The 25,005-nt window shown below is 46.2% G+C and overlaps 1 protein-coding gene across 8 annotated transcripts in view; it reads right to left on the bottom strand.

Moving 5' to 3' along the window:
• RBMS1 (RNA binding motif single stranded interacting protein 1) overlaps positions 1-25,005 on the bottom strand; it is a 621,011-nt gene that overhangs the window by 229,337 nt on the left and 366,669 nt on the right. Inside the window, exon 1 of one of the 8 annotated variants that reach the window (XM_063933650.1) lies at positions 17,716-17,736. The exons of the other annotated variants lie outside the window; for them this stretch is intronic. Coding sequence (XP_063789720.1) covers positions 17,716-17,718 — 3 coding nt within the window. The 5' untranslated portion in view covers positions 17,719-17,736. Of the gene's footprint in view, positions 1-17,715; positions 17,737-25,005 lie in introns of those variants that run through there. 8 annotated transcript variants of the gene reach the window in all.

Genomic DNA, 25,005 nt, shown 5'->3' with positions numbered 1-25,005 from the left:
CTACTAGTTGCTAGACTCCTAAAGCCAATGACAACTGTACATTTTATATAGTAGTGGCCACCGCTGCTTGTTAGGCATGGTCATAGTAAAGCTGGTCATTTGAACAGCGCTATGTCAGAAACAAAAAGAGCACAACACTAATTGTATATTTAGCATTATGAGTAATGGAAAACTGTTAAGATAATGTGACTGGGCAAAATATATCATTGTGACATGGTCAGGTAACATGATCCATATCCGTATCCATATCCATGAACTCTTTTTATAACTTAATCACAGCAGTCTACGTCACACATGCAACCTTACTTTGAAGAGTCATTCCAATATTAAAGAAGGGAATACAACAAAATGTAATATTGCTTTTAAAAGGAAAAAAAAAAAAAACCCTCAGTAGGTACTTCTGTAACGTTTACCAAGTTTGCACAGCTTTCATCTCTACGCAGTCCTAGTGGGGTGCAGGGCTGTCTGTTGTGACATCACAGCTCTATGTAAATGACTGCGCATCAAAAAACTACACCTACAATTTACAAGTAGCAATAAAGACTTATTACCAAGCAGGAGGGAAGAGAGCTGGCCTCGGCTTGACCAGGCTACTGTCAGAATAGTGAAGACTGTTTCCTGCTACTGTTATTTTCTATGCCTGTGCTCAAAAAAAAAAATAAGAATTTACTCACCGGTAATTCTATTTCTCGTAGTCCGCAGTGGATGCTGGGGACTCCGTAAGGACCATGGGGAATAGACGGGCTCCGCAGGAGACTGGGCACTCTATAGAAAGATTTAGGACCATCTGGTGTGCACTGGCTCCTCCCCCTATGACCCTCCTCCAAGCCTCAGTTAGGAACAGTGCCCGGAAGAGCTGACACAATAAGGAAGGATTTTTGAATCACGGGTAAGACTCATACCAACCACACCAATCACACCATATAACACGTGATAGGAACCCCGGTTAACAGTATGATAACAAATGGAGCCTCTGAAGAGATGGCTCACAACAAAACCCGATATTTGTAACAATAACTATGTACAGGTATTGCAGACAATCCGCACTTGGGATGGGCGCCCAGCATCCACTACGGACTACGAGAAATAGAATTACCGGTGAGTAAATTCTTATTTTCTCTGACGTCCTAGTGGATGCTGGGGACTCCGTAAGGACCATGGGGATTATACCAAAGCTCCCAAACGGGCGGGAGAGTGCGGATGACTCTGCAGCACCGAATGAGAGAATTCCAGGTCCTCCTCAGCCAGGGTATCAAATTTGTAGAATTTTGCAAACGTGTTTGCCCCCGACCAAGTAGCAGCTCGGCAAAGTTGTAAAGCCGAGACCCCTCGGGCAGCCGCCCAAGATGAGCCCACCTTCCGTGTGGAATGGGCTTTTACAGATTTAGGCTGCGGTAAGCCTACCGCAGAATGCGCCAGCTGAATAGTGCTACAAATCCAGCGCGCAATAGACTGCTTAGAAGCAGGAGCACCCAGCTTGGTGGGTGCATACAGGATAAACAGCGAGTCAGTCTTTCTGACTCCAGCCGTCCTGGAAATATAAATTTTTAGGGCCCTGACTACGTCCAGCAACTTGGAATCCTCCAAGTCCCTAGTAGCCGCAGGCACCACAATAGGTTGGTTCAAGTGAAAAGCTGAGACCACCTTTGGGAGAAACTGAGGACGAGTCCTCAATTCTGCCCTATCCATATGGAAAATCAGATAAGGGCTTTTACAAGACAAAGCCGCCAATCCTGAAACCCGCCTGGCCGACGCCAGGGCCAACAGCATAACCACTTTCCACGTGAGATATTTTAAATCCACAGTCTTAAGTGGTTCGAACCAATGTGATTTCAGGAATGCCAAAACCACATTGAGATCCCAAGGTGCCACTGGGGGCACAAAAGGAGGCTGAATATGCAGTACTCCTTTGACAAAAGTCTGAACTTCGGGCTGTGAAGCCAGTTCTTTTTGGAAGAAAATCGACAGAGCCGAAATCTGGACCTTTATGGACCCCAATTTGAGGCCCAACGTCACCCCTGCTTGCAGGAAGTGCAGGAATCGACCCAGTTGAAATTCCTCCGTCGGGGCCTTCATGGCCTCACACCAAGCAACATATTTTCGCCAAATGCGGTGATAATGTCTTGCGGTGACATCCTTCCTGGCTTTGATCAGGGTAGGGATGACTTCCTCCGGAATACCCTTTTCCTTCAGGATCCGGTGTTCAACCGCCATGCCGTCAAACGCAGCCGCGGTAAGTCTTGGAACAGACAGGGTCCCTGCTGCAGCAGGTCTTGTCTGAGCGGCAGAGGCCAAGGGTCCTCTGTAAGCATCTCTTGAAGTTCCGGGTACCAAGCTCTTCTTGGCCAATCCGGAACCACGAGTATGGTTTTCACTCCTCGCCTTCTTATTATTCTCAGTACCTTGGGTATGAGAGGTAGAGGTGGAAACACATAAACCGACTGGTACACCCATGGTGTCACTAGAGCGTCCACCGCGATCGCCTGAGGGTCTCTTGACCGGGCGCAATATCTTTTCAACTTCTTGTTGAGGCGGGACGCCATCATGTCTACCTGTGGTTTTTCCCACCGGTTGACCAGCATTTGGAAGACTTCTGGATGAAGTCCCCATTCTCCCGGGTGGAGGTGTGTGCCTGCTGAGGAAGTCTGCTTCCCAGTTGTCCACTCCCGGAATGAACACTGCCGTCAGTGCTAACACATGATTCTCTGCCCATCTGAGAATCCTTGTGGCTTCTGCCATCGCCATCCTGCTTCTCGTGCCGCCCTGTCTGTTTACATGGGCGACCGCCGTGATGTTGTCTGACTGGATCAGTACCGGCTGGTTTTGAAGCAGGGGTCTTGCCTGGCTTAGGGCATTGTAAATGGCCCTTAGCTCCAGGATATTTATGTGAAGAGAAATCTCCTGATTTGACCACAGTCCTTGGAAATTTCTTCCCTTTGTGACTGCCCCCCAGCCCCGAAGGCTGGCATCCGTGGTCACCAGGACCCAGTCCTGTATTCCGAATCTGCGGCCCTCTAGTAGATGAGCCCTCTGCAGCCACCACAGCAGCGACACCCTGGTTCTGGCCGATAGGGTTATCCGCTGTTGCATCTGGAGATGGGACCCGGACCATTTGTCCAACAGGTCCCACTGGAACGTCCTTGCGTGGAACCTTCCGAATGGAATTGCTTCGTACGAAGCTACCATTTTTCCCAGGACTCGTGTGCATTGATGTACCGACACTTTTCCTGGTTTTAGGATGTCTCTGACCAGAGATGACAATTCCTCGGCTTTTTCCAGTGGAAGAAACACTCTTTTCTGGTCTGTGTCCAGAATCATTCCCAGGAATAGAAGACGTGTCGTCGGGACCAGCTGTGACTTTGGAATGTTTAGAATCCAGCCGTGCTGTTGTAGCACTTCCTGAGAAAGTGCCACCCCCACTATCAACTGTTCTTTGGACCTCGCCTTTATCAGGAGATCGTCCAAGTACGGGATAATTAAAACTCCCTTCTTGCGAAGGAGTATCATCATTTCGGCCATTACCTTGGTAAAGACCCTCGGTGCCGTGGATAACCCAAACGGCAGCGTCTGGAACTGATAGTGACAGTCCTGTACCACAAATCTGAGGTACTCCTGGTGCGGAGGGTAAATGGGGACATGCAGGTACGCATCCTTGATGTCCAGGGATACCATGTAACCCCCCTCCTCCAGGCTCGCAATAACCGCCCTGAGCGACTCCATCTTGAACTTGAACCTTTTGATATAAGTGTTCAAGGCTTTTAAATTTAAGATGGGTCTCACCGAACCGTCTGGTTTCGGTACCACAAACATTGTGGAGTAGTAACCCTTTCCTTGCTGAAGGAGGGGTACAATGACAATCACTTTCTGTGAATACAGTTTTTGAATAGCCACCAACACTGCCTCCCTGGCAGAGGGAGTTGCCGGCAAGGCAGATTTTAGGAAACGGCGGGGGGGAGACGTCTCGAATTCCAGCCTGTACCCCTGAGATACTACTTGAAGAACCCAGGGATCCACTTGTGAGAGAGCCCACTGTGTGCTGAAAAACCTGAGACGTGCCCCCACCGTTCCCGATTCCGCCTGAGCAGCCCCAGCGTCATGCTGTGGACTTACCGGACGCAGGGGAGGACTTCTGCTCCTGGGAACTAGCTGTGTGCTGCAGCTTTTTCCCCCTTCCTCTGCCCCTCGGCAGAAAGGATGAGCCTCTAGCCCGCTTAGTTTTCTGGGGCCGAAAGGACTGTACCTGATAATACGGTGCTTTCTTTTGCTGTGGGGTAGCCTGTGGCAAAAAAGTCGATTTCCCAGCAGTAGCTGTGGAAACGAGGTCTGAAAGACCTTCCCCAAAAAGTTCCACCCCTTTATAGGGTAAAACTTCCATGTGCCGCTTGGAGTCGGCATCACCTGACCATTGCCTAGTCCATAACCCCCGTCTGGCGGCAATGGACATAGCGCTTATTTTTGATGCCAGCCGGCAAATATCCCTCTGTGCATCACGCATGTATAAGACCGCGTCTTTTATATGGTCAATCGTTAGCAAAATATTGTCCCTATCCATGGTATCAATGTTTTCCGACAGGGAGTCTGACCACGCAGCAGCAGCACTGCACATCCAAGCTGATGCAATAGCGGGTCTCAATATAATGCCAGTGTGTGTGTATATAGCTTTTAGGGTACTTTCCTGCTTTCTATCAGCAGGTTCTTTTAGGGCGGCCGTATCCGGAGACGGTAGTGCCACCTTCTTTGATAAGCGTGTCAGCGCTTTATCTACCCTAGGGGGTGTTTCCCAGCGTGACCTATCCTCTGGCGGGAAAGGGTACGCAGCCATTAACCGTTTAGAAAGGATCAATTTCTTATCTGGGGAAGTCCACGCTTCCTCACACACCTCATTTAATTCGTCAGATGCAGGAAAAACTACTGGTAGTTTTTTCTCACCAAACATTATACCCTTTTTTGTGGTACCTGGGGTATCATCAGAAATGTGTAATACATTTTTCATAGCCTCAATCATATAACGGGTGGATCTATTGGAGGGTACACTCGTCTCATCATCGTCGACACTGGAGTCGGTATCCGTGTCGACATCTGTATCTGTCATCTGAGGTAGCGGGCGTTTTATAGCCCCTGATGACATTTGAGACGCTTGGACAGGCACAAGCTGAGTAGCCGGCTGTCATATGTCGTCAAACCTTTTATGTAAGGAGCTGACACTGTCACGTAATTCCTTCCATAAGTCCATCCACACTGGTGTCGACCCTGCAGGGGGTGACATCACATTCACAGGCATTTGCTCCGCCTCCACATCATTATCCTCATCATACATGTCGACACAGCAGTACCGACACACAGCAGACACACAGGGAATGCTCTTACAGAGGACAGGACCCCACAAAGCCCTTTGGGGAGACAGAGGGAGAGTATGCCAGCACACACCAGGGCGCTATATAACACAGGGATATCACTATACAGAGTGTTTTCCCCTATAGCTGCCTATAATATATATATATATTGCGCCTAAATTGTGCCCCCCCCTCTCTTTTTTACCGTTTCTGTAGTGCAGGACTGCAGGGGAGAGCAAGGGAGCTTCCTTCCAGCGGAGCTGTGAGGTAAAAATGGCGCCAGTGTGCTGAGGGAGTTGGCTCCCCCCCTTTTTCGGCGGGCTTTCTCCCGCTATTTTATCGTTTCTGGCAGGGGTTAATATACACCTATATAGCCTCTGGGGCTATATATGGTGTTAGTTTTGCCAGCCAAGGTGTTACTATTGCTGCTCAGGGAGCCCCCCCCCCCAGCGCCCTGCACCCATCAGTGACCGCAGTGTGTGGTGTGCATGAGGAGCAATGGCGCACAGCTGCAGTGCTGTGCGCTACCTTGGAGAAGACAGAAGTCTTCAGCCGCCGATTTTCCGGACAACCTTCTTGTTTCTGGCTCTGTAAGGGGGACGGCGGCGCGGCTCCGGGAACGGACGACGAGGTCGGGTCCTGTGTTCGATCCCTCTGGAGCTAATGGTGTCCAGTAGCCTAAGAAGCCCAAGCTACCACCACTTAGGTAGGTTCGCTTCTTCTCCCCTTAGTCCCTCGTTGCAGTGAGCCGGTTGCCAGCAGGTCTCACTGAAAATAAAAAACCTAAACTATACTTTCTTCTAGGAGCTCAGGAGAGCCCCTAGTGTGCATCCAGCTCAGCCGGGCACAGAAATCTAACTGAGGCTTGGAGGAGGGTCATAGGGGGAGGAGCCAGTGCACACCAGATAGTCCTAAATCTTTCTATAGAGTGCCCAGTCTCCTGCGGAGCCCGTCTATTCCCCATGGTCCTTACGGAGTCCCCAGCATCCACTAGGACGTCAGAGAAAGATATTTTTTTTGGCAGATATCCGACACGAATGTAGGGAAGGGCTATGCCAAATAATCCTAAGGGTACATAGCAGTGTATCAGCCAGTGCAGTCAAACTAAACAGGATTACACCAGAGGTGGTCAGGCCGTGATCCGTTTCTTAAACTAAAGGTCATATTACATTGGCAAATAATAAGATTTTACTTACCGGTAAATCTATTTCTCGTAGTCCGTAGTGGATGCTGGGGACTCCGTAAGGACCATGGGGAACAGACGGGCTCCGCAGGAGACAGGGCACTTTAAGAAAGAATTAGGAATACTGGTGTGCACTGGCTCCTCCCTCTATGTCCCTCCTCCAGACCTCAGTTAAGGAAACTGTGCCCGGAAGAGCTGACAGTACAAGGAAAGGATTTTGGAATCCAGGGTAAGACTCATACCAGCCACACCAATCACACCGTATAACTCGTGATAACTTACCCAGTTAACAGTATGAACAACAACTGAGCACCAGATAAACCTGATGCAACCATAACATAACCCTTATTTAAGCAATAACTATATACAAGTATTGCAGAAGAAGTCCGCACTTGGGACGGGCGCCCAGCATCCACTACGGACTGCGAGAAATAGATTTACCGGTAAGTAAAATCTTATTTTCACTAACTTCCTAGTGGATGCTGGGGACTCCGTAAGGACCATGGGGATTATACCAAAGCTCCCAAACGGGCGGGAGAGTGCGGATGACTCTGCAGCACCGAATGAGCAAACACAAGGTCCTCCTCAGCCAGGGTATCAAACTTGTAGAACTTTGCAAAAGTGTTTGAGTCCGACCAAGTAGCTGCTCGGCAAAGCTGTAATGCCGAGACCCCTCGGGCAGCCGCCCAAGAAGAGCCCACCTTCCTTGTGGAATGGGCTTTTACTGATTTTGGAGGCGGCAATCCAGCCGCAGAATGAGCCTGCTGAATCGTGTTACAGATCCAGCGAGCAATAGTTTGCTTTGAAGCAGGAGCACCCAGCTTGTAGGATGCATACAGGATAAACAGCGACTCAGTTTTCCTGACTCCAGCCGTTCTGGCTACATAAACCTTCAAAGCCCTGACTACATCTAGTAACTTGGAATCCTCCAAGTCACGAGTAGCCGCAGGCACCACAATAGGTTGGTTGAAATGAAAAGAGGACATCACTTTTGGCAGAAATTGCGGACGAGTCCGATATTCTGCCCTGTCCATATGGAAAACCAGATAGGGGCTTTTATGTGACAAAGCCGCCAATTCTGACACACGCCTAGCCGAAGCTAAGGCCAATAGCATGACCACCTTCCACGTGAGATATTTTAACTCCACGGTTTTAAGTGGCTCAAACAAGTGTGATTTCAGGATACTCAACTCCACGTTAAGATCCCAAGGTGCCACTGGTGGCACAAAAGGGGGCTGAATATGCAGCACTCCCTTTACAAACGTCTGAACTTCAGGAAGTGAAGCCAGTTCCTTTTGAAAGAAAATGGATAGGGCTGAAATCTGGACCTTAATGGACCTCAATTTTAAGCCCAAAGTCACTCCCGACTGTAGGAAGTGAAGGAAACGGCTCAGCTGGAATTCCTCTGTAGGGGCATTCCTGGCCTCACACCAAGCAACATATTTCCGCCATATACGGTGATAATGTTTAGCCGTCACGTCCTTCCTAGCCTTTATTAGCGTAGGAATAACCTCATCCGGAATGCCTTTTTCTGCTAGGATCCGGCGTTCAACCGCCATGCCGTCAAACGCAGCCGCGGTAAGTCTTGGAACAGACAGGGCCCCTGCTGCAACAGATCCTGTCTGAGAGGCAGAGGCCATGAGTCCTCTGTGATCATTTCTTGCAGTTCCGGATACCAAGTCCTTCTTGGCCAATCCGGAACAATGAGTATTGTTCTCACTCCTCTTTTTCTTACGATTCTCAGCACCTTGGGTATGAGAGGAAGAGGAGGAAACACATAAACCAACTGGAACACCCACGGTGTCACTAGTGCGTCCACAGCTATCGCCTGAGGGTCTCTTGACCTGGCGCAATACATTTGTAGCTTTTTGTTGAGGCGGGATGCCATCATGTCCACCTGTGGCAGTTCCCATCGACTTGTAATCTGTGTGAAGACTTCTTGATGAAGTCCCCACTCTCCCGGGTGGAGGTCCTGCCTGCTGAGGAAGTCTGCTTCCCAGTTGTCCACTCCCGGAATGAACACTGCTGACAGTGCTTTTACGTGATTCTCCGCCCAGCGAAGAAATCTGGTGGCTTCCGCCATCGCCACCCTGCTCCTTGTGCCGCCTTGGCGGTTTACATGAGCCACTGCGGTGATGTTGTCTGACTGAATCAGCACCGGATGGTTGCGAAGCAGAGGCTCCGCTTGACTCAGGGCGTTGTATATGGCCCTTCGTTCCAGGATATTGATGTGCAGACAAGTCTCCTGACTTGACCACAGACCCTGGAAATTTCTTCCCTGTGTGACTGCCCCCCACCCTCGGAGGCTTGCATCCGTGGTCACCAGGACCCAGTCCTGAAAGCCGAACCTGCGACCCTCGAGAAGGTGAGCACTCTGCAGCCACCACAGAAGAGACACCCTGGCCCTGGGGGATAGGGTGATCAGCCGATGCATCTGAAGATGCGATCCAGACCACTTGTCCAACAGATCCCATTGAAAGGTCCTCGCATGGAACCTGCCGAAGGGAATGGCCTCGTATGACGCCACCATCTTTCCCAGGACTCGCGTGCAATGATGCACCGACACCTGTTTTGGTTTTAAGAGGTCTCTGACCAGAGTCACGAGCTCCTGAGCCTTCTCCGTCGGGAGAAAAACCTTCTTCTGGTCTGTGTCCAGAATCATGCCCAGGAAGGGCAGACGCGTCGTAGGAATCAGCGGCGACTTTAGAATATTCAGAATCCAGCCGTGCTGTTGTAACACTTCCCGAGAGTGTGCTATGCTGATCAGCAACTGCTCCCTGGACCTCGCCTTTATGAGGAGATCGTCCAAGTATGGGATAATTGTGACTCATTGCTTTCGCAGAAGCACCATCATTTCTGCCATTACCTTGGTAAATATTCTCGGTGCCGTGGACAGACCAAACGGCAACGTCTGGAATTGGTAATGACAGTCCTGTACCACAAATCTGAGGTACTCCTGATGAGGTGAGTAAATGGGGACATGCAGGTAAGCATCCTTTATGTCCAGAGACACCATAAAATCCCCCTCTTCCAGGCTTGCAATGACCGCTGTGAGCGATTCCATCTTGAACTTGAACCTTTTCAGGTAACTGTTCAGGGATTTTAAATTCAATATGGGTCTGACCGAACCGTCCGGTTTCGGTACCACAAACATTGTGGAATAGTAACCCCTTCCCTGTTGAAGGAGGGGAACCTTTACCACCACCTGCTGGAGATATAATTTGTGAATTGCCGCTAACACTATTTCCCTCTCTATGGGGGAAGCTGGCAGGGCCGATTTGAGGTAACGGTGAGGGGGCATCACTTCGAATTCTAGCTTGTATCCCTGAGACACAATCTGTATAGCCCAGGGATCCACCCGTGAGCGAACCCACTGGTGGCTGAAATTTCGGAGACGCGCCCCCACGATCCTGGCTCCACCTGTGGAGCCCCAGCGTCATGCGGTGGATTTAGTGGAAGCCGGGGAGGACTTCTGTTCCTGGGAACTAGCTGTATTGTGCGCTTCTTTCCTCTACCCCTGCCTCTGTCAAGAAAGGACGCACCTCAGACTCTCTTGCCTCTTTGTGATCGAAAGGACTGCATTTGGTAATATGGTGCCTTCTTAGGTTGTGAGGGAATATATGGCAAAAAATTTGACTTCCCAGCCGTAGCTGTGGAAACTAGGTCCGAGAGAACGTCCCCAAACAATTCCTCACCCTTGTAAGGTAAAACCTCCATGTGCCTTTTTGAGTCGGCATCACCTGTCCATTGCAGAGTCCACAGGACCCTTCTGGCAGAAATCGACATTGCATTTATTCTAGAGCCCAGTAGGCTAATGTCTCTCTGGGCATCTCTCATATATAGGACAGCGTCTTTTATATGCCCCAGGGTCAGTAATATAGTATCCTTGTCCAAGGTATCAAGTTCCTCAGATAAAGTATCTGTCCATGCTGCTACAGCACTACACATCCAGGCCGACGCAATTGCCGGCCTTAGGAGGGTACCTGAATGTGTCTAAATGGACTTCAGGATACCTTCCTGCTTTCTATCCGCAGGATCTTTTAGGGTGGCCGTATCCTGTGACGGCAGGGCTACCTTCTTAGATAAGCATGTCAAAGCTTTGTCTACCCTAGGGGAGGATTCCCAGCGTAACCTGTCCGTTGGCGGGAAAGGATACGCTATAAGCAACCGTTTGGAAATCTGCATTTTTCTATCTGGAGATTACCAAGCTTTTTCACATAACTCATTTAACTCATGTGAAGGGGGAAAGGTCACCTCATGCCTTTTTTCCCCAAACATATAAACCCTCGTCAGGGACTGGGTTTTCCTCTGAGATGTGCAATACATCCTTCATTGCTATAATCATGTAGCGGATGGCTTTAGCCATTTTAGGCTGCAACTTTGCATCATCGCCATAGACACTGGAGTCAGAATCCGTGTCGATATCTGTGTCAACAATTTCGGATAGTGGGCGCTTCTGAGACCCTGACGGCCTCTGCGCTGTAGGAGCAGGCATGGGTTGAGACCCTGACTGTCCCAAGGCTTCAGCTTTATCCAACCTTTTATGCAAGGAATTAACATTATCATTTAAAACCTTCCACATATCCATCCAATCGGGCGTCGGCGGCGATCCCACATTCATTTGTACCTGCTCTGCTTCCACATAGCCTTCCTCGTCAAACATGCCGACACAAGCGTACCGACACACCACACACACAGGGGATGCTCTATTTGAGGACAGAACCCCCACAAGGCCTTTTGGAGAGACAGAGAGAGAGTATGCCAGCACACACCCCAGCGCTATATGACCCAGGAATTACACAGTAACTTAGTGTTTACCTAGTAGCTGCTGTATATACTGATTTTGCGCTAAATTTATGTGCCCCCCCCCTCTCTTTTTACCCTCTTTCTACCGTGAATCTGCAGGGGAGAGCCTGGGGAGCTTCCTCTCAGCGGAGCTGTGGAGAGAAAATGGCGCTGGTGAGTGCTGAGGAAGAAGCCCCGCCCCCTCAGCGACGGGCTTCTGTCCCGCGATTTTGTGTAAAATAATGGCGGGGGCTCATGCATATATACAGTGCCCAACTGTATATATGCCCACTTTGCCAAAAGATCTCTAATTGCTGCCCAGGGCGCCCCCCCCCTGCGCCCTGCACCCTACAGTGACCGTAGTGTGTGGGTTTAATGTGGGAGCCATGGCGCACAGCTGCAGTGCTGTGCGCTACCTCATATGAAGACTGGAGTCTTCTGCCGCCGCTTGTGAAGTCTTCTTGCTTCTCACGCGGGCTTCTGGCTCTGCGAGGGGGACGGCGGCGCGGCTCTGGGATCGGACGACCAAGGGTGCGTTCCTGTGTTCGATCCCTCTGGAGCTAATGGTGTCCAGTAACCTAAGAAGCATGACCTATCCACAGTGAGTAGGGCTGCTTCTCTCCCCTCAGTCCCACGTAGCAGAGAGTCTGTTGCCAGCAGATCTCTCTGAAAATAAAAAAATCCTAACAAAATACTTTCTATATAGCAAGCTCAGGAGAGCTCACTAAAGTGCACCCAGCTCGTCCGGGCACAGATTCAAACTGAGGTCTGGAGGAGGGACATAGAGGGAGGAGCCAGTGCACACCAGTATTCCTAATTCTTTCTTAAAGTGCCCTGTCTCCTGCGGAGCCGGTCTATTCCCCCATGGTCCTTACGGAGTCCCCAGCATCCACTAGGACGTTAGAGAAATATAGGTATGATCACTTGCTTTAAAAAGCAATATCTAGTAGATTTTATTTAGCACTTAAAGTACCTATCCTGAAGCTCCCGCCACCTCTAGTGGGCCAGTCGGGTGTGGTATAACAGATAGACAGTGTCTAGTTAGACAGTCAAACGGTCGACAGGGTAAAAAGGTATACATGAAAAAAGTAGACAATAAAATGGTCGACAGAGTCAAAAGGCCGACATGAAGATGGTAGACATAAAAAAGATAGACACCATTTTGTTTGTATTTTTGGGGTTTGTGTGGATAGTTTTGTCATCTGGGACCCCCAACTGTAGAAAAGCATTCACTCGCCACGCTTCGGTCTCTGTGGCTCACTGCGCTCGCCACAAAGATTTATAACCAACTCTATGCCGACATGGATAGAGAAGGTATGAAAAAGTCCAAAAACATGTAAATTTTTTACAAAATTCTGTGTCTACCTTTTTTATGTCGTTTATTTTCATGTTGACCTTATGACCCAGTCGACATAATGTCAGTCTAACATATGATGTATATCTATTGACTGTCTAACTAAACACTGTCTATCATCTGGATACCGGGCCAGTCATGATTCAGAATGGTTTAGTGGCTAGCATGCACCAATGTATTCCCAACCCAACATAGGCCCTCATTCAGAGTTGTTCGCTCAGTAATTTTCTTCGCATCGCAGCGATTTTCCGCTAATTGCGCATGCGCAATGTTCGCACTGCGCCAAGTAAATTTGCTAAGAAGTTTGGTATTTTACTCACGGCATTACAAGGTTTTTTCTTTGTTCTGGTGATCGGAATGTGATTGACAGGAAGTGGGTGTTTCTGGGCGGAAACTGGCCGTTTTATGGGTGTGTGAGAAAAAACGCTGCCGTTTCTGGGAAAAACGCGGGAGTGGCTGGAGAAACGGGGGAGTGTCTGGGCGAACGCTGGGTGTGTTTGTGACGTCAAACCAGGAACGACAAGCACTGAACTGATCGCACTGGAAGAGTAAGTCTCGAGCTACTCAGAAACTGCACAGAAAAATCTTTTCGCAATATTGCGAATACTTCGTTCGCAATTCTGCTAAGCTAAGATACACTCCCAGAGGGCGGTGGCTTAGCGTGTGTACTGCTGCGAAAAGCGGCTAGCGAGCGAACAACTCGGAATGAGGGCCATAGGGCCTAATTCTGAGTTGATCGCAGCAGCAAATTGTTAGCAGTTGGGCAAAACCATGTGCACTGCAGGGGGGCAGATATAACATGTGCAGAGAGTTTCAGATATGGGTGGGGTGTATACAAACTGAAATCTAAAATTGCAGTGTAAAAATAAAGCAGCCAGTATTTACCCCACACAGAATCGAAATAACCCACCCAAATCTAACTCTCTCAGCAAATGATATGATATATCTGCCCCCCCCCCTCCCTGCAGTGCACATTGTTTTGCCAAATTGCTAACAAACTTGCTGCTGCGATCAACTCTGAATTACCTCCATAGTCAGGTAGGTAAATATAAATAAAACTACTAATTCAGTTCAGATTACATTGCCAAGATGATGCGGTACAGAGCAGGAACTGCAAGTGCTCTATACATTCTCTCTTTAGCATGTGCATGTATAATGCAGAGATTTGCAAACATGTTCCCTATCCCTATTTGGATCTATTTTGCAAATTAAAAAACTTTTTCCGAATTTTTATGTAACTCCCTTGTACACACATGGGTGGGCAATATGCTGCTGCTGTTGAACTACATATCCCAGCACTCCCTGCCAGCAAAAACTGTGGCAGGGCTTGCTGGGACGTGTAGTCCCACAGCAGCTGGAGGCTGCTTATTATCCACCCTTGTGGGCTTAGACAAAACTCTGGGCCGACTCTAGCAGGGTCTCATGGACAGGCCAAATGTCTAAATATTTACAAATACTAAAAACTGATAAAGTGGTTGGTAATGTTTCCATGTGGATGCCATAAAACCATGTACGGTCACATTCTGACAGCCCTTCTCAACTTGATTAAACAGGAGAGAGCAAGGTGTATTTTGAGATCATGATGAAGACAAGCAGCACTGGTCCTTTAAATTAATAGAATGATATAATGCGAGTGCGTTGGGTCCTGAATCACTTCAATTCACATGATTTTCCAACATCCTTTTCCCATCAAATCTCCACAACTCTCTGCCAGTCACAAAGTAACCTAAACCAGCAGTCAAATCCATTTCAATAGTCCGTGAGCATATCAGACTTTAAATCATCAGCCACGTGGGGCCACGGGTTGGGCATGTGTGACCACCAGTCACACTACGACAGCAGGATCCCGGCATTTTGATACTCAGTAGAGGGAGCGAGTGCAAAAAAAACCCCACACTTTCCGGCTGGCTGCGCTCACCACGCTGAGGTGCTTGGTCGCGAGCTGCGCTCACCACAGGTTCTATTCCCACTCTATGGGTGTTGTGGAGACCCACAAGTGGGAATAGTCCCTGTTGGTCACATGCCAACCGTCGGGATAGTGAGGGTTCAGGATGGAGGTGCCGGCCACATAACTACATCCCAGGGCCACCAATGATCATACAGGCTGGAATCTACATCTTCACTATTTGGTAAAGCTACTGACCAGGGAGGTACTTTAAGAGAAGCCCTTACCTTAGGTGATTTGTGGTTACCAGCTGCTGAGGCTGGTAGTTCTACAACAACTTGAGATCCAGTTTGCCTAAACCCACCTTAAGCCCATCTAGTTACTAATAGTTTCCACCAGTGACGTGAGGGCAATGGCTGGGGAGTCACTGGCTAGGACCAGGACCAGATTTACACACACATATATACGAACCCGATGGTTCATGTGGGCATTATACAAAGGTAGTGCTGCAAATCTGCTGAGTTTTGACTATAAAATTATTAGAATAATAAAAAGATACTATTTCTAAGTTATAAATACGTTTTTTCTATTATTCTAGCTATTTATATATTCAAAACTCTGGGGTATACTGGAGTATGACAGGCGAGGCTCTGCCTCCCCAGCAAACCCTGACCGTACGTCACTGGTTTCCAAACAATACATGATGTTACTGTCAGAAACAAGGAAACATATACATAAAATAAGGAATACAGTGTTCACTAGCTGGAACATACTGGTCTTAACCTTCAAACCTGGTCATCACAACTGCACCACATAAGAGAACAGATGACATCACCATGCATTCAGCAGCACAGACACATTAAATGACGTCAGTGTGCCTGAACGGTGGCACAAGAATAAGCAATTCATTAGAATAATTTGGATACGATCTTTACCACTACAGGCTACGTAGGAAAGTAGTCGATCATTTGTAACAAATGTTTTGCCAACCTGTTCATAGTGCAACAATTATTCAATCAGTGGAGAGAATCTGCTTCTCCTGGACCATATTTCTGCTACACAGGCAGTTTGCACAACAGCATGAACAGGAAGGAAGCTGGGAGTTTCCAGAGCACTTCATGCTTCTGACAATTCAAAATGAAACACAATTAAATAGAAATGTCCCCTATTTTAGATTGAAGGCTGCACTCTAGGACAATTAAACATACAGAGGGCATATCTGAAACCAGCTGTACAGGAAAAAAATAGGCACTGCACACCCACAGGCACAGAAATTTAACACCACTTTTTTATGTTAAGAATATTTTAGACCTTGTAGAATTTGATACAGAATAGTTTCTACATCTTCGCAGAATGGAAAAACATTGAAAAGTGAATTATCAGCTCTGCGGAGGAAGCAGGTTTTCAATGCATACTACGCTACCTGTCTGTAGTCGCCTGGTTATCTGAAAGTGAACACTCAACAGGACAGCTGTTTCTCAATAGGTCTGCAACACTACATGCAATTGCAGTTTTCACGCTGTTAACCAGAGGTTCCCAAATGAGGTTCTCAAAGCCAGAGCCCTAACTAGGTGTGTGCCGATGGTGCAATGACCACCACAGCGCAAATGAACTGAGGGCGCACCATCGGGCATCACATCTGCTAGCTCCGAGCCCAGACTGCTGAAGGCGGCGCCGCCTGTGTCCCGCTGACGGCGGCGCCGCCCACCCGTGTCCCTCTGAAGCAGCCGTCCGCCCGCCTGGACACCGTGTCCCGCTGAAGCCACCGCCACCCGCCCACCTGTGTTCCGCAACTTCCTCTGAACTTGAAGCCGCCGCCACCCACCAGACTCCTGCTGCTGAACCCGCCCGCCCGTGTCCCCATGAAGCCGTCGCCGCCCGCAACAGCACGTAAGTGACTACACTACACTTCACCACAGTACACTTCACTACACTACACCCTAAGGGTAGGAGAGGGGGGGGTGTAAGGGGGACTGGCTGCCGTACTGTGTTAAAGGGGGACTCTGCCTGCCATAATGTGTAAAAGGTGGACGCTATCTGCCGTAATGTGTAGAAGGGGGACGCTGTCTGCCGTAATGTGTAAAAAGGGGACTCTGCCGTAATGTGTAAAAAAGGCGACGCTGTCTGCCGTAATGTGTAAAAAAGGGGGACGCTGTCTGCCGTAATGTGTAAAAAAGGGGGACGCTGTCGGCCGTAATGTGTAAAAAAGGGGGACGCTGTCGGCCGTAATGTGTAAAAAAGGGGGACGCTGTCGGCCGTAATGTGTAAAAAAGGGGGACGCTGTCGGCCGTAATGTGTAAAAAGGGGGACGCTGTCGGCCGTAATGTGTAAAAAGGGGACGCTGTCGGCCGTAATGTGTAAAAAGGGGACGCTGTCTGCCGTAATGTGTAAAAAGAGGACGCTGTCTGCCGTAATGTGTAAAAAGAGGATGCTGTCTGCCGTAAGGTGTAAAAAGGGCTCTACCTGGTGTAGTTGCGCTACTGTGTGGCGTAATTTGAATAATGGAGACTACTGTGCACCATTATATGAATTGGTATTATTTTGTGGCAACACCCCTTTCCTGTGAAGCCACAACCCTATATTTTTGGCGCACGCCGTACTGCCGCTAGTTTGCGTTAGGGGGGGGGGGGGGCGCGATGCCATTTCCTGTACACCGCGCTAAAATGTCTAGTTACAGCACTGCTCAAAGCACCCCAATGCTCCAGGTTTTAAGTATATCCATGGCTGAGCACAGATGGTTAAATCAAATTGACTGAGGTACTAATTAAGCCACCTGTGGCCAAGCATGGCTATCCTTAAAACATGGAACTTTAGGTTACCTGGTGGACCGCGTTTGAGAACCTCTACTGTATACATTTCTCATATAAATGACATTGTTTTAAAACCTATGGGTAGATGCCAAGAAAGACTCAAAATTGACATTATAAACAATTTGTTAACGTTGAATTCTCTGAATACATATTAAAACAGGTACTTGAAATAAGGACTCAGTAGCAGATATCCGGTTAATGCACAGTGTCTTTTTACTAGCAGCAGACACTGAAGCGCAGCATACTGAGGATTAGGCCTGGAAACATAGGTATAAAACAGAAAATAAGCACACAAACATAAAAAAATCCTAGCACTCCTTGTGCTCAGCAATCAGTCCGCTGCAATGGCTTGCAGCCACACTTACCATGCTCTCCTGGCATGGTCAATGTCATCAGTTGCAGGCACTAAGGAGACTCTGGCCTAGTAACTGGCCTCTAGCAAGCATCAGTGCACAGAACTCTGGGAATGGGAGTTTTAAACTATTGATGTTCTCAGTGATGAGTTCCTGCTGGGTCTGTGCAGCCCACAAAACCCGGAATTCTATATCTCCACTAAAAGGTGCAGAATGTGCCGGTCTTGTTTTCTTCTCCCTTGGAGGGAGCTGATCCCACAGAAATGTGGTCAATTGCTCTCTCACCACAATAATATATATATATATATATATATATATATATATATACATACATACATACATACATACATACACATACATACACTGCTCAAAAAAATAAAAGGGAACACTTAAACAACACAATGTAACTCCAAGTCAATCACACTTCTGTGAAATCAAACTGTCCACTTAGGAAGCAACACTGATTGACAATCAATTTCACATGCTGTTGTGCAAATGGAATAGACAACAGGTGGAAATTATAGGCAATTAGCAAGACACCCCCAATAAAGGAGTTGTTCTGCAGGTGTTGACCACAGACCACTTCTCAGCTCCTATGCTTTCTGGCTGATGTTTTGCTCACTTTTGAAAGCTGGCGGTGCTTTCACTCTAGTGGTAGCATGAGACGGAGTCTACAACCCACACAAGTGGCTCAGGTAGTGCACCTCATCCAGGATGGCACATCAATGCAAGCTGTGGCAAGAAGGTTTGCTGTGTCTGTCAGCGTAGTGTCCACAGCATGGAGGTGCTACCAGGAGATAGGCCAGTACATCAGGAGACGTGGAGGAGGCCAACAACCCAGCAGCAGGACCGCTACCTCCGCCTTTGTGCAAGGAGGAACAGGAGAAGCACTGCCAGAGCTCTGCAAAATGACCTCCAGCAAGCCACAAATGTGCATGTGTCTACTCAAACAATCAGAAACAGACTCCATGAGGGTGGTATGAGGGCCCGACGTCCACAGGTGGGAGTTGTGCTTACAGCCCAACACCATGCAGGACATTTGGCATTTGCCAGAGAACACCAAGATTGGCAAATTCGCCACTGGCGCCCTGTGCTCTTCACAGATGAAAGCAGGTTCTCACTGAGCACATGTGACAGACGTGACAGAGTCTGGAGACGCCAAGGAGAACGATCTGCTGCATGCAACATCCTCCAGTATGACCGGTTTGGCAGTGGGTCAGTAATGGTGTGGGGTGGCATTTCTTTGGGGGGGGGCGTACAGCCCTCCATGTGCTCGCCAGAGGAAGCCTGACTGCCATTAGGTACCGAGATGAGATCCTCAGACCCCTTGTGAGACCATATGCTGGTGCGGTTGGCCCTGGGTTCCTCCTAATGCAAGACAATGTTAGACCTCATGTGGCTGGAGTGTGTCAGCAGTTCCTGCAAGACGAAGGCACTGATGCTATGGACTGGCCCGCCCGTTCCCCAGACCTGAATCCAATTGAGCACATCTGGGACATCATGTCTCGCTCCATCCACCAACGCCACGTTGCACCACAGACTGTCCAGGAGTTGGCGGATGCTTTAGTCCAGGTCTGGGAGGAGATCCCTCAGGAGACCATCCGCCACCTCATCAGGAGCATGCCCAGGCGTTGTAGGGAGGTCATACAGGCACGTGGAGGCCACACACACTACTGAGCCTCATTTTGACTTGTTTTAAGGACATTACATCAAATTTGGATCAGCCTGTAGCGTGTTTATCCACTTTAATTTTGAGTGTGACTCCAAATCCAGACCTCCATGGGTTAATAAATTTGATTTCCATTGATAATTTTTGTGTGATTTTGTTGTCAGCACATTCAACTATGTAAAGAACAAAGTATTTAATAAGAATATTTCATTCAGATCTAGGATGTGTTATTTTAGTGTTCCCTTTATTTTTTTTGAGCAGTGTATTATATGTTTAGTAACAACTTCAGTAGCCCCTCATAATGTAAAGTTCTCAGAGCTTGATATCAGAAAATGTATGCTATTATATAACTTATTTATCATATAATGCTCTGTATTCGTAACTTTTAAGAAAGTGAAAATTGCTTTAATTAGCTGAAGCCACATTAAAATTTATTCAAATAGCAATATAACCTGTTGGACTTTTCACTAATTGCTGTAGCCCCAACCGACGCACTCAAAACCAAATTACAATTTACAAAACTGAAATGCATGGTTTATATAACATGCCACTGTTGCTTAAACCGTGTATTTATTCCATAACTACCGAGTAATATTGCAGCTTAATTAAAAAACTAAGAGATAACCTTTGCTGTCACGTGTGGGTAAAAAAAAAAGAACACATTCTATTTTCAAGGTAATGTGACCCCTGCAGTTCCACCTCACATACTACGTCAGGTTACACTGGCAGAGCTAGCAATAAGGTATTTCTAAAACTTCTTGTCACGATCCGGGTATCTGGACGCCATTTCTTACCTATCAGATGCCTCCTAAGGCTGGCTCAGCGCTCCAGGACCGGATCCCATCTGTTATCCTGATGTGCACATTCCCGCATCCTCTCCTGTCTCTCTGGACGCAGTCACAGTAACGCCTTATACATCTGGCATGGCGTCTCCCGCGGCCTCCGCCGCCGTCCCTGAGCTTCTGCATTCAGAGTGGCGATTACGTCAGCCGCGGCCTCCGCTGTGTCCGCGTGGTCGGATGTGCATCTGTCAGCCTGGCGTCTCCTGTCTCCGGTGGCCGGCGCCGCCATTACTGTTTTCCAGACCACATGGAATACAATCTAAACTTCCCTCCAAGTGTCTGCATGGGCGCAGCCATCTTGGATTCTGTCAGCTGATCTTTCCTACCAATCCGTTGTCAGTATTATTAATTTGCATAATTGCCTAGCCAATGCCTTCCTTGCTGCAGGTATAAATAGGTTGTGCCTGAGCAAGGAAGGCGTCAGTGCTTTGGTTGTCAAACCTAGTTCCAGTTTGTCTCTCTCCTGTGATTGTCTTCCAGGTTCCAGCTCCTGTCTCCAGACTTCTGCTATAGAGACCCGCACCAGCATTCCATCTGCGGTGTAGCCTGACTCTCCGATCCATTCTGGACTCACCTGTTTCCAGCTACAACATCACCTGCTTCCAGCTCAGCTTCCAGCAGTGTACAGCTTCTCTTAAAGGGCCGGTGTCCTTTCTGCAGTTTACCACTCTCCACCGGTATTATTATTTCTCCGCTCTCAAATTCTACATTTCATCTATATTGCATCGCTCTCAAGCTTTATTTATTATTTAACTGGTTCCAGCCAGTATCCACTCCGTGCCAACACCTGTCTGGTTCTAACCAGTACCCACAGCAGCATTTTATCTACAGCAGTCCAGCTTTCCCTGGAACACCAGCTGGTACGACCCTGGGCTTTCCTCATTGCTACAGTTGAGCCTGGTAAGGACTTTCCAACTTGCAGATAATAAGAACTGTCTCATACCACCAGAGCTCTGTGGCCCCTGCCACCCTGTAGTACCCAGGAACTGTATTATTATTTCTCTGCTGATTTTTATGTTTCTTTTTACTGCTACTGTGATGCATGGAGTTTGTCATAAATAAATATCATTGACTTTTACTCAAGTTGTCGTGGTCACGCTTCGGGCGGTTTCTCTTCATGTTACTTACATGTCCAGGGGTCTGATACAACCTCCCAGGTTCCGGTACATCTCAGCCCCTACAACTGAGGCTGCCTTCCGTCAGCTCAGGCCCTCAGTTGTGACACTTCTCACTTTATTCTAAAAAGTATAAGTAAACCTTAATAGCAGGATGTACATTTTTTTCTCCCAATAAAAGACTGCAGATAATTTAATAATTCATTGGTCAGACACATTCCTTTCAACATCCCAGGGAGAGAGATTGTTACACTGGTTGTGTTTGTGGCTTTTTCCTTTTACACTTTGGGCTGTGGAATCAGGGCCGTAGGCTGTCCAGTAAAAATTAGACTCTGTGGCAGAGTTATTAGGGCAGAAACAGAGATAGGAAGGTTGCCATAATTTCCTGAAAAGGTGGTGAGCTTATGCAGAATGAGGGAATACGTGCCCTATATATGAATGGCAAAGCACAGATCATAACCTACCCCATTATGGAGAGAGAGAGAGAGAGAGAGAGAGAGAGAGAGAGAGAGAGAGAGAGAGAGAGAGAGAGAGAGAGAGAGAGAGAGAGAGAAGGATGAGCGTACAACTAACCAGGAAACCATTAAAAATGTGTCAAGTTGTCAGTTACAGTGGCATTCCTATCCTAGTCATTTTTCAAATCCAATATCAGGGCAGTCTTTGGGGCCAATTCAATTGTTTTAACACGTGGCTACCACTAGGGGGGCGATAAACGGACCAATTCAATTGTTGCTCTGTTTAGACGCCCAGTAGCCGCGGGCATGACATTTCTTCTTACAGCCTCCTGAGGTGCGTAAATAAATGTGCACGAAGTCAGCACTTTGGGTGTCTGAAAGGTAGTTTGGACGCCAAAAGCTTAACTTTAGACGAGCTTAGTCATTTTACGCAGCTAAACCCTGTTTGTTTGGGCGCGATATGAATGGTGCTTAAACAACAATCGAATTGTAACAATTGTTTGGGCATCTAAACATTGCCGTTTAGAACGAAAAATTAGACGCCCCAAACAATTGAATCGGCCCCTTTAAGCAGTAACATTTCCTATTTATTGAAATATAGTATTTAAACTGCAAATAGGAATTGTACTATACCATTCAGTAAACAAACATTTTTTGTAGTGCCCGTACTAATAAGTTTATATTGTAGGTTGTACTCTTATGTTGGTTGAGCCCACATAATGGCCGCCTTTCCTTTAAGTGATAGGTGCACTTTATGCATAAGGTAATGGTGATATTTTAAGTTACTGCAAATTCTGATATTCAGTTGACAGAATACAGCGATTATTGCTTCACGACATATACAGTAAAATCTAGATTACAAAGCTCAGTATATATATATATATATATCAGGGATCTAAGAGCAAACACATTTTTGTGCATCTTCAAAGACAAAGACTTTCTTTCACAACCAAAAGCAAGCAGAAAGCAGCTCTCTCAATAAAACGCTAGGTATGTGCCCCACAGCATCATAAATCATTGTCATCAAAACTCTGATTGAAACATTTACTGGGAATGGCCCTGCATTTCAATGTGCATCTGTAAATCTGAACAACTCTCAGAAAATGATGATTCTTTTCCTGCTCCATAAGGCAAATTATAGAGAAAGAAAAAAAAAAGAAAAATCTTGTTCCAGGAAGGGCTGCATATGAGAACATTTTCCCCTGATCCTATGGGAATTCCACAAGCAATTCTCTGTACACTGCAGGTTTTCTTGACCGGAACGACTTCCATGATCTGCATAGGGTGGGAACACCAGCTGCTTTGAAGAGAGATTTCGAACATCTGTTCAACAAATACAGAAAACAAGACAGAACTGGGCTGCGCAGTCAGTCACGCCTTTTGCCATCACAACAAAATGGCGTACAAAAACTTTAAAACCACACGTTAGTATGTGACCGATTATAATGCAAACTCCCAAGTATACAGTAATTTCTATCTGGCATCACCTATTTAACAAAATTGAATCTATATATGCTCTCTGCCTAATACTGTAACTGCTTTTGCAACTATTGTGACCCATGTACGTAAATTACTTGCACAGGAAACAATGAGAGTCATTTATTGAAACTCCTTTGCAATTCTGTATCTGAAACAAAACCTATATGACCCAGTGTATCGGTTAAACGTTACCATAATCCTTTGATATATATATATATATATATATATATATATATATATATAGATAATATATATATATATATATATATATATATATATATATATATATATATATATATATATATACATACACACATACATACATACATACACACACACACATATATACAAACAAACAAACAAACAAACAAACATGGATCCAAAAATAAAAAAAAGTAAACATAACATGTATAAATGTTACGAATATCCAATGGAATGCAACCTCATTCTATAAGGCGGTAGAAGACAAAATGCTCTTAAAATCATTTAACTTCCTTAAGACGCCTAATTTACCAGAAACTAATATTCTTGATTGCTATAATAAAAGCCTGTGCTTAACAAATGTGTCAGATTCCTACCCCTTCAATATTTTCTGCACCCAGTCTTTATAAATTGTTATGGTTTCAGTATTAGAAATGATTTTTACTCTCTGCTGCCCCTGGTTACCATAGTAACTGCAAATGGTATAATGCACCAGGGAGGAATAAGTTTTAACTTCCCGGGAATTTAATATTTCAAATGCATAAAGCTGAACAAACTATCAGTTGACAATACAAATTCCTCATTAAAACTTTGCACAAACAGAAATCCACATTTGTTATTTGAAAGTTTAAATTTTTTTTTTTTTAAATGTATATATAATTTTTACATGCTCTATACTTATAATGCTATCATGACAAAAAGTTTAAGATTTACAGTCTAACGTTATATTGCATACAACAAAAAATTATTTTATGGATTGACTAGTGAAATGTAAAATACAATTGTATCGTCAAGTTTTCAATGATATACAGCTGCAACTTGACACAGTAATAGAATCATTAAGAATTACTGGGAAAAAAAAAAAAACGATCTTCAGAGGAAAATACAATTCTTAATAAGAAATTAAACTAGAAATAATTTTTTACATTTTTTTTTATTAAATTACGTATTTAAATGGTCATAATTAGAATTAAATGAAGAGGTCAGCAGTTTAAGAAATTATCAATATAGGAATTTATATATAGACACAAATACTACATATTATTTTGAGCCTTGCATTTTAGGATGTCAAAATATCAAAATCCTAAGAATTTTAACATTGCAGCGTTCCTTCATGTTTAGTTTATAATATTTACAGTATGAGATTGCCCTAGTTTTTGGCAATACTCATGTAGTGATGCAACGTTTTCTTCTTAAACTAATTTTATTTTGCACAGCTTAAATATATTTTATATAAAATATATTTTAACAGATTCTTATATAGCACAGCATATTCCGTTGCGCTTTACAATTGTAACAACAGTAATAATACATAACCAGGTAATAACAGACAGGTAGAAAGGCCCTGCTCACACACACATACATACACACATTTTTATGTAAAAATAATTAAGCTGAAACAATTATATATGGTACTTTATTAATTATATTAACAATTCACTGTGCTTAGCCAGTTTAAAACAAAGCGTTACAATGTGGGTACAGTAATGCAATTTTTAGTAAAAACTGGGTAGGAATTGAAAAGCGAAACACTAGGAAAA

This window comes from Pseudophryne corroboree, chromosome 7 (assembly GCF_028390025.1).
Source record: "Pseudophryne corroboree isolate aPseCor3 chromosome 7, aPseCor3.hap2, whole genome shotgun sequence".
Classification (NCBI taxonomy): Eukaryota; Metazoa; Chordata; class Amphibia; order Anura; family Myobatrachidae; genus Pseudophryne; species Pseudophryne corroboree.
Note: the sequence above shows the minus strand (reverse complement) of the source record. Positions and strands in the feature narration are given on the sequence as shown.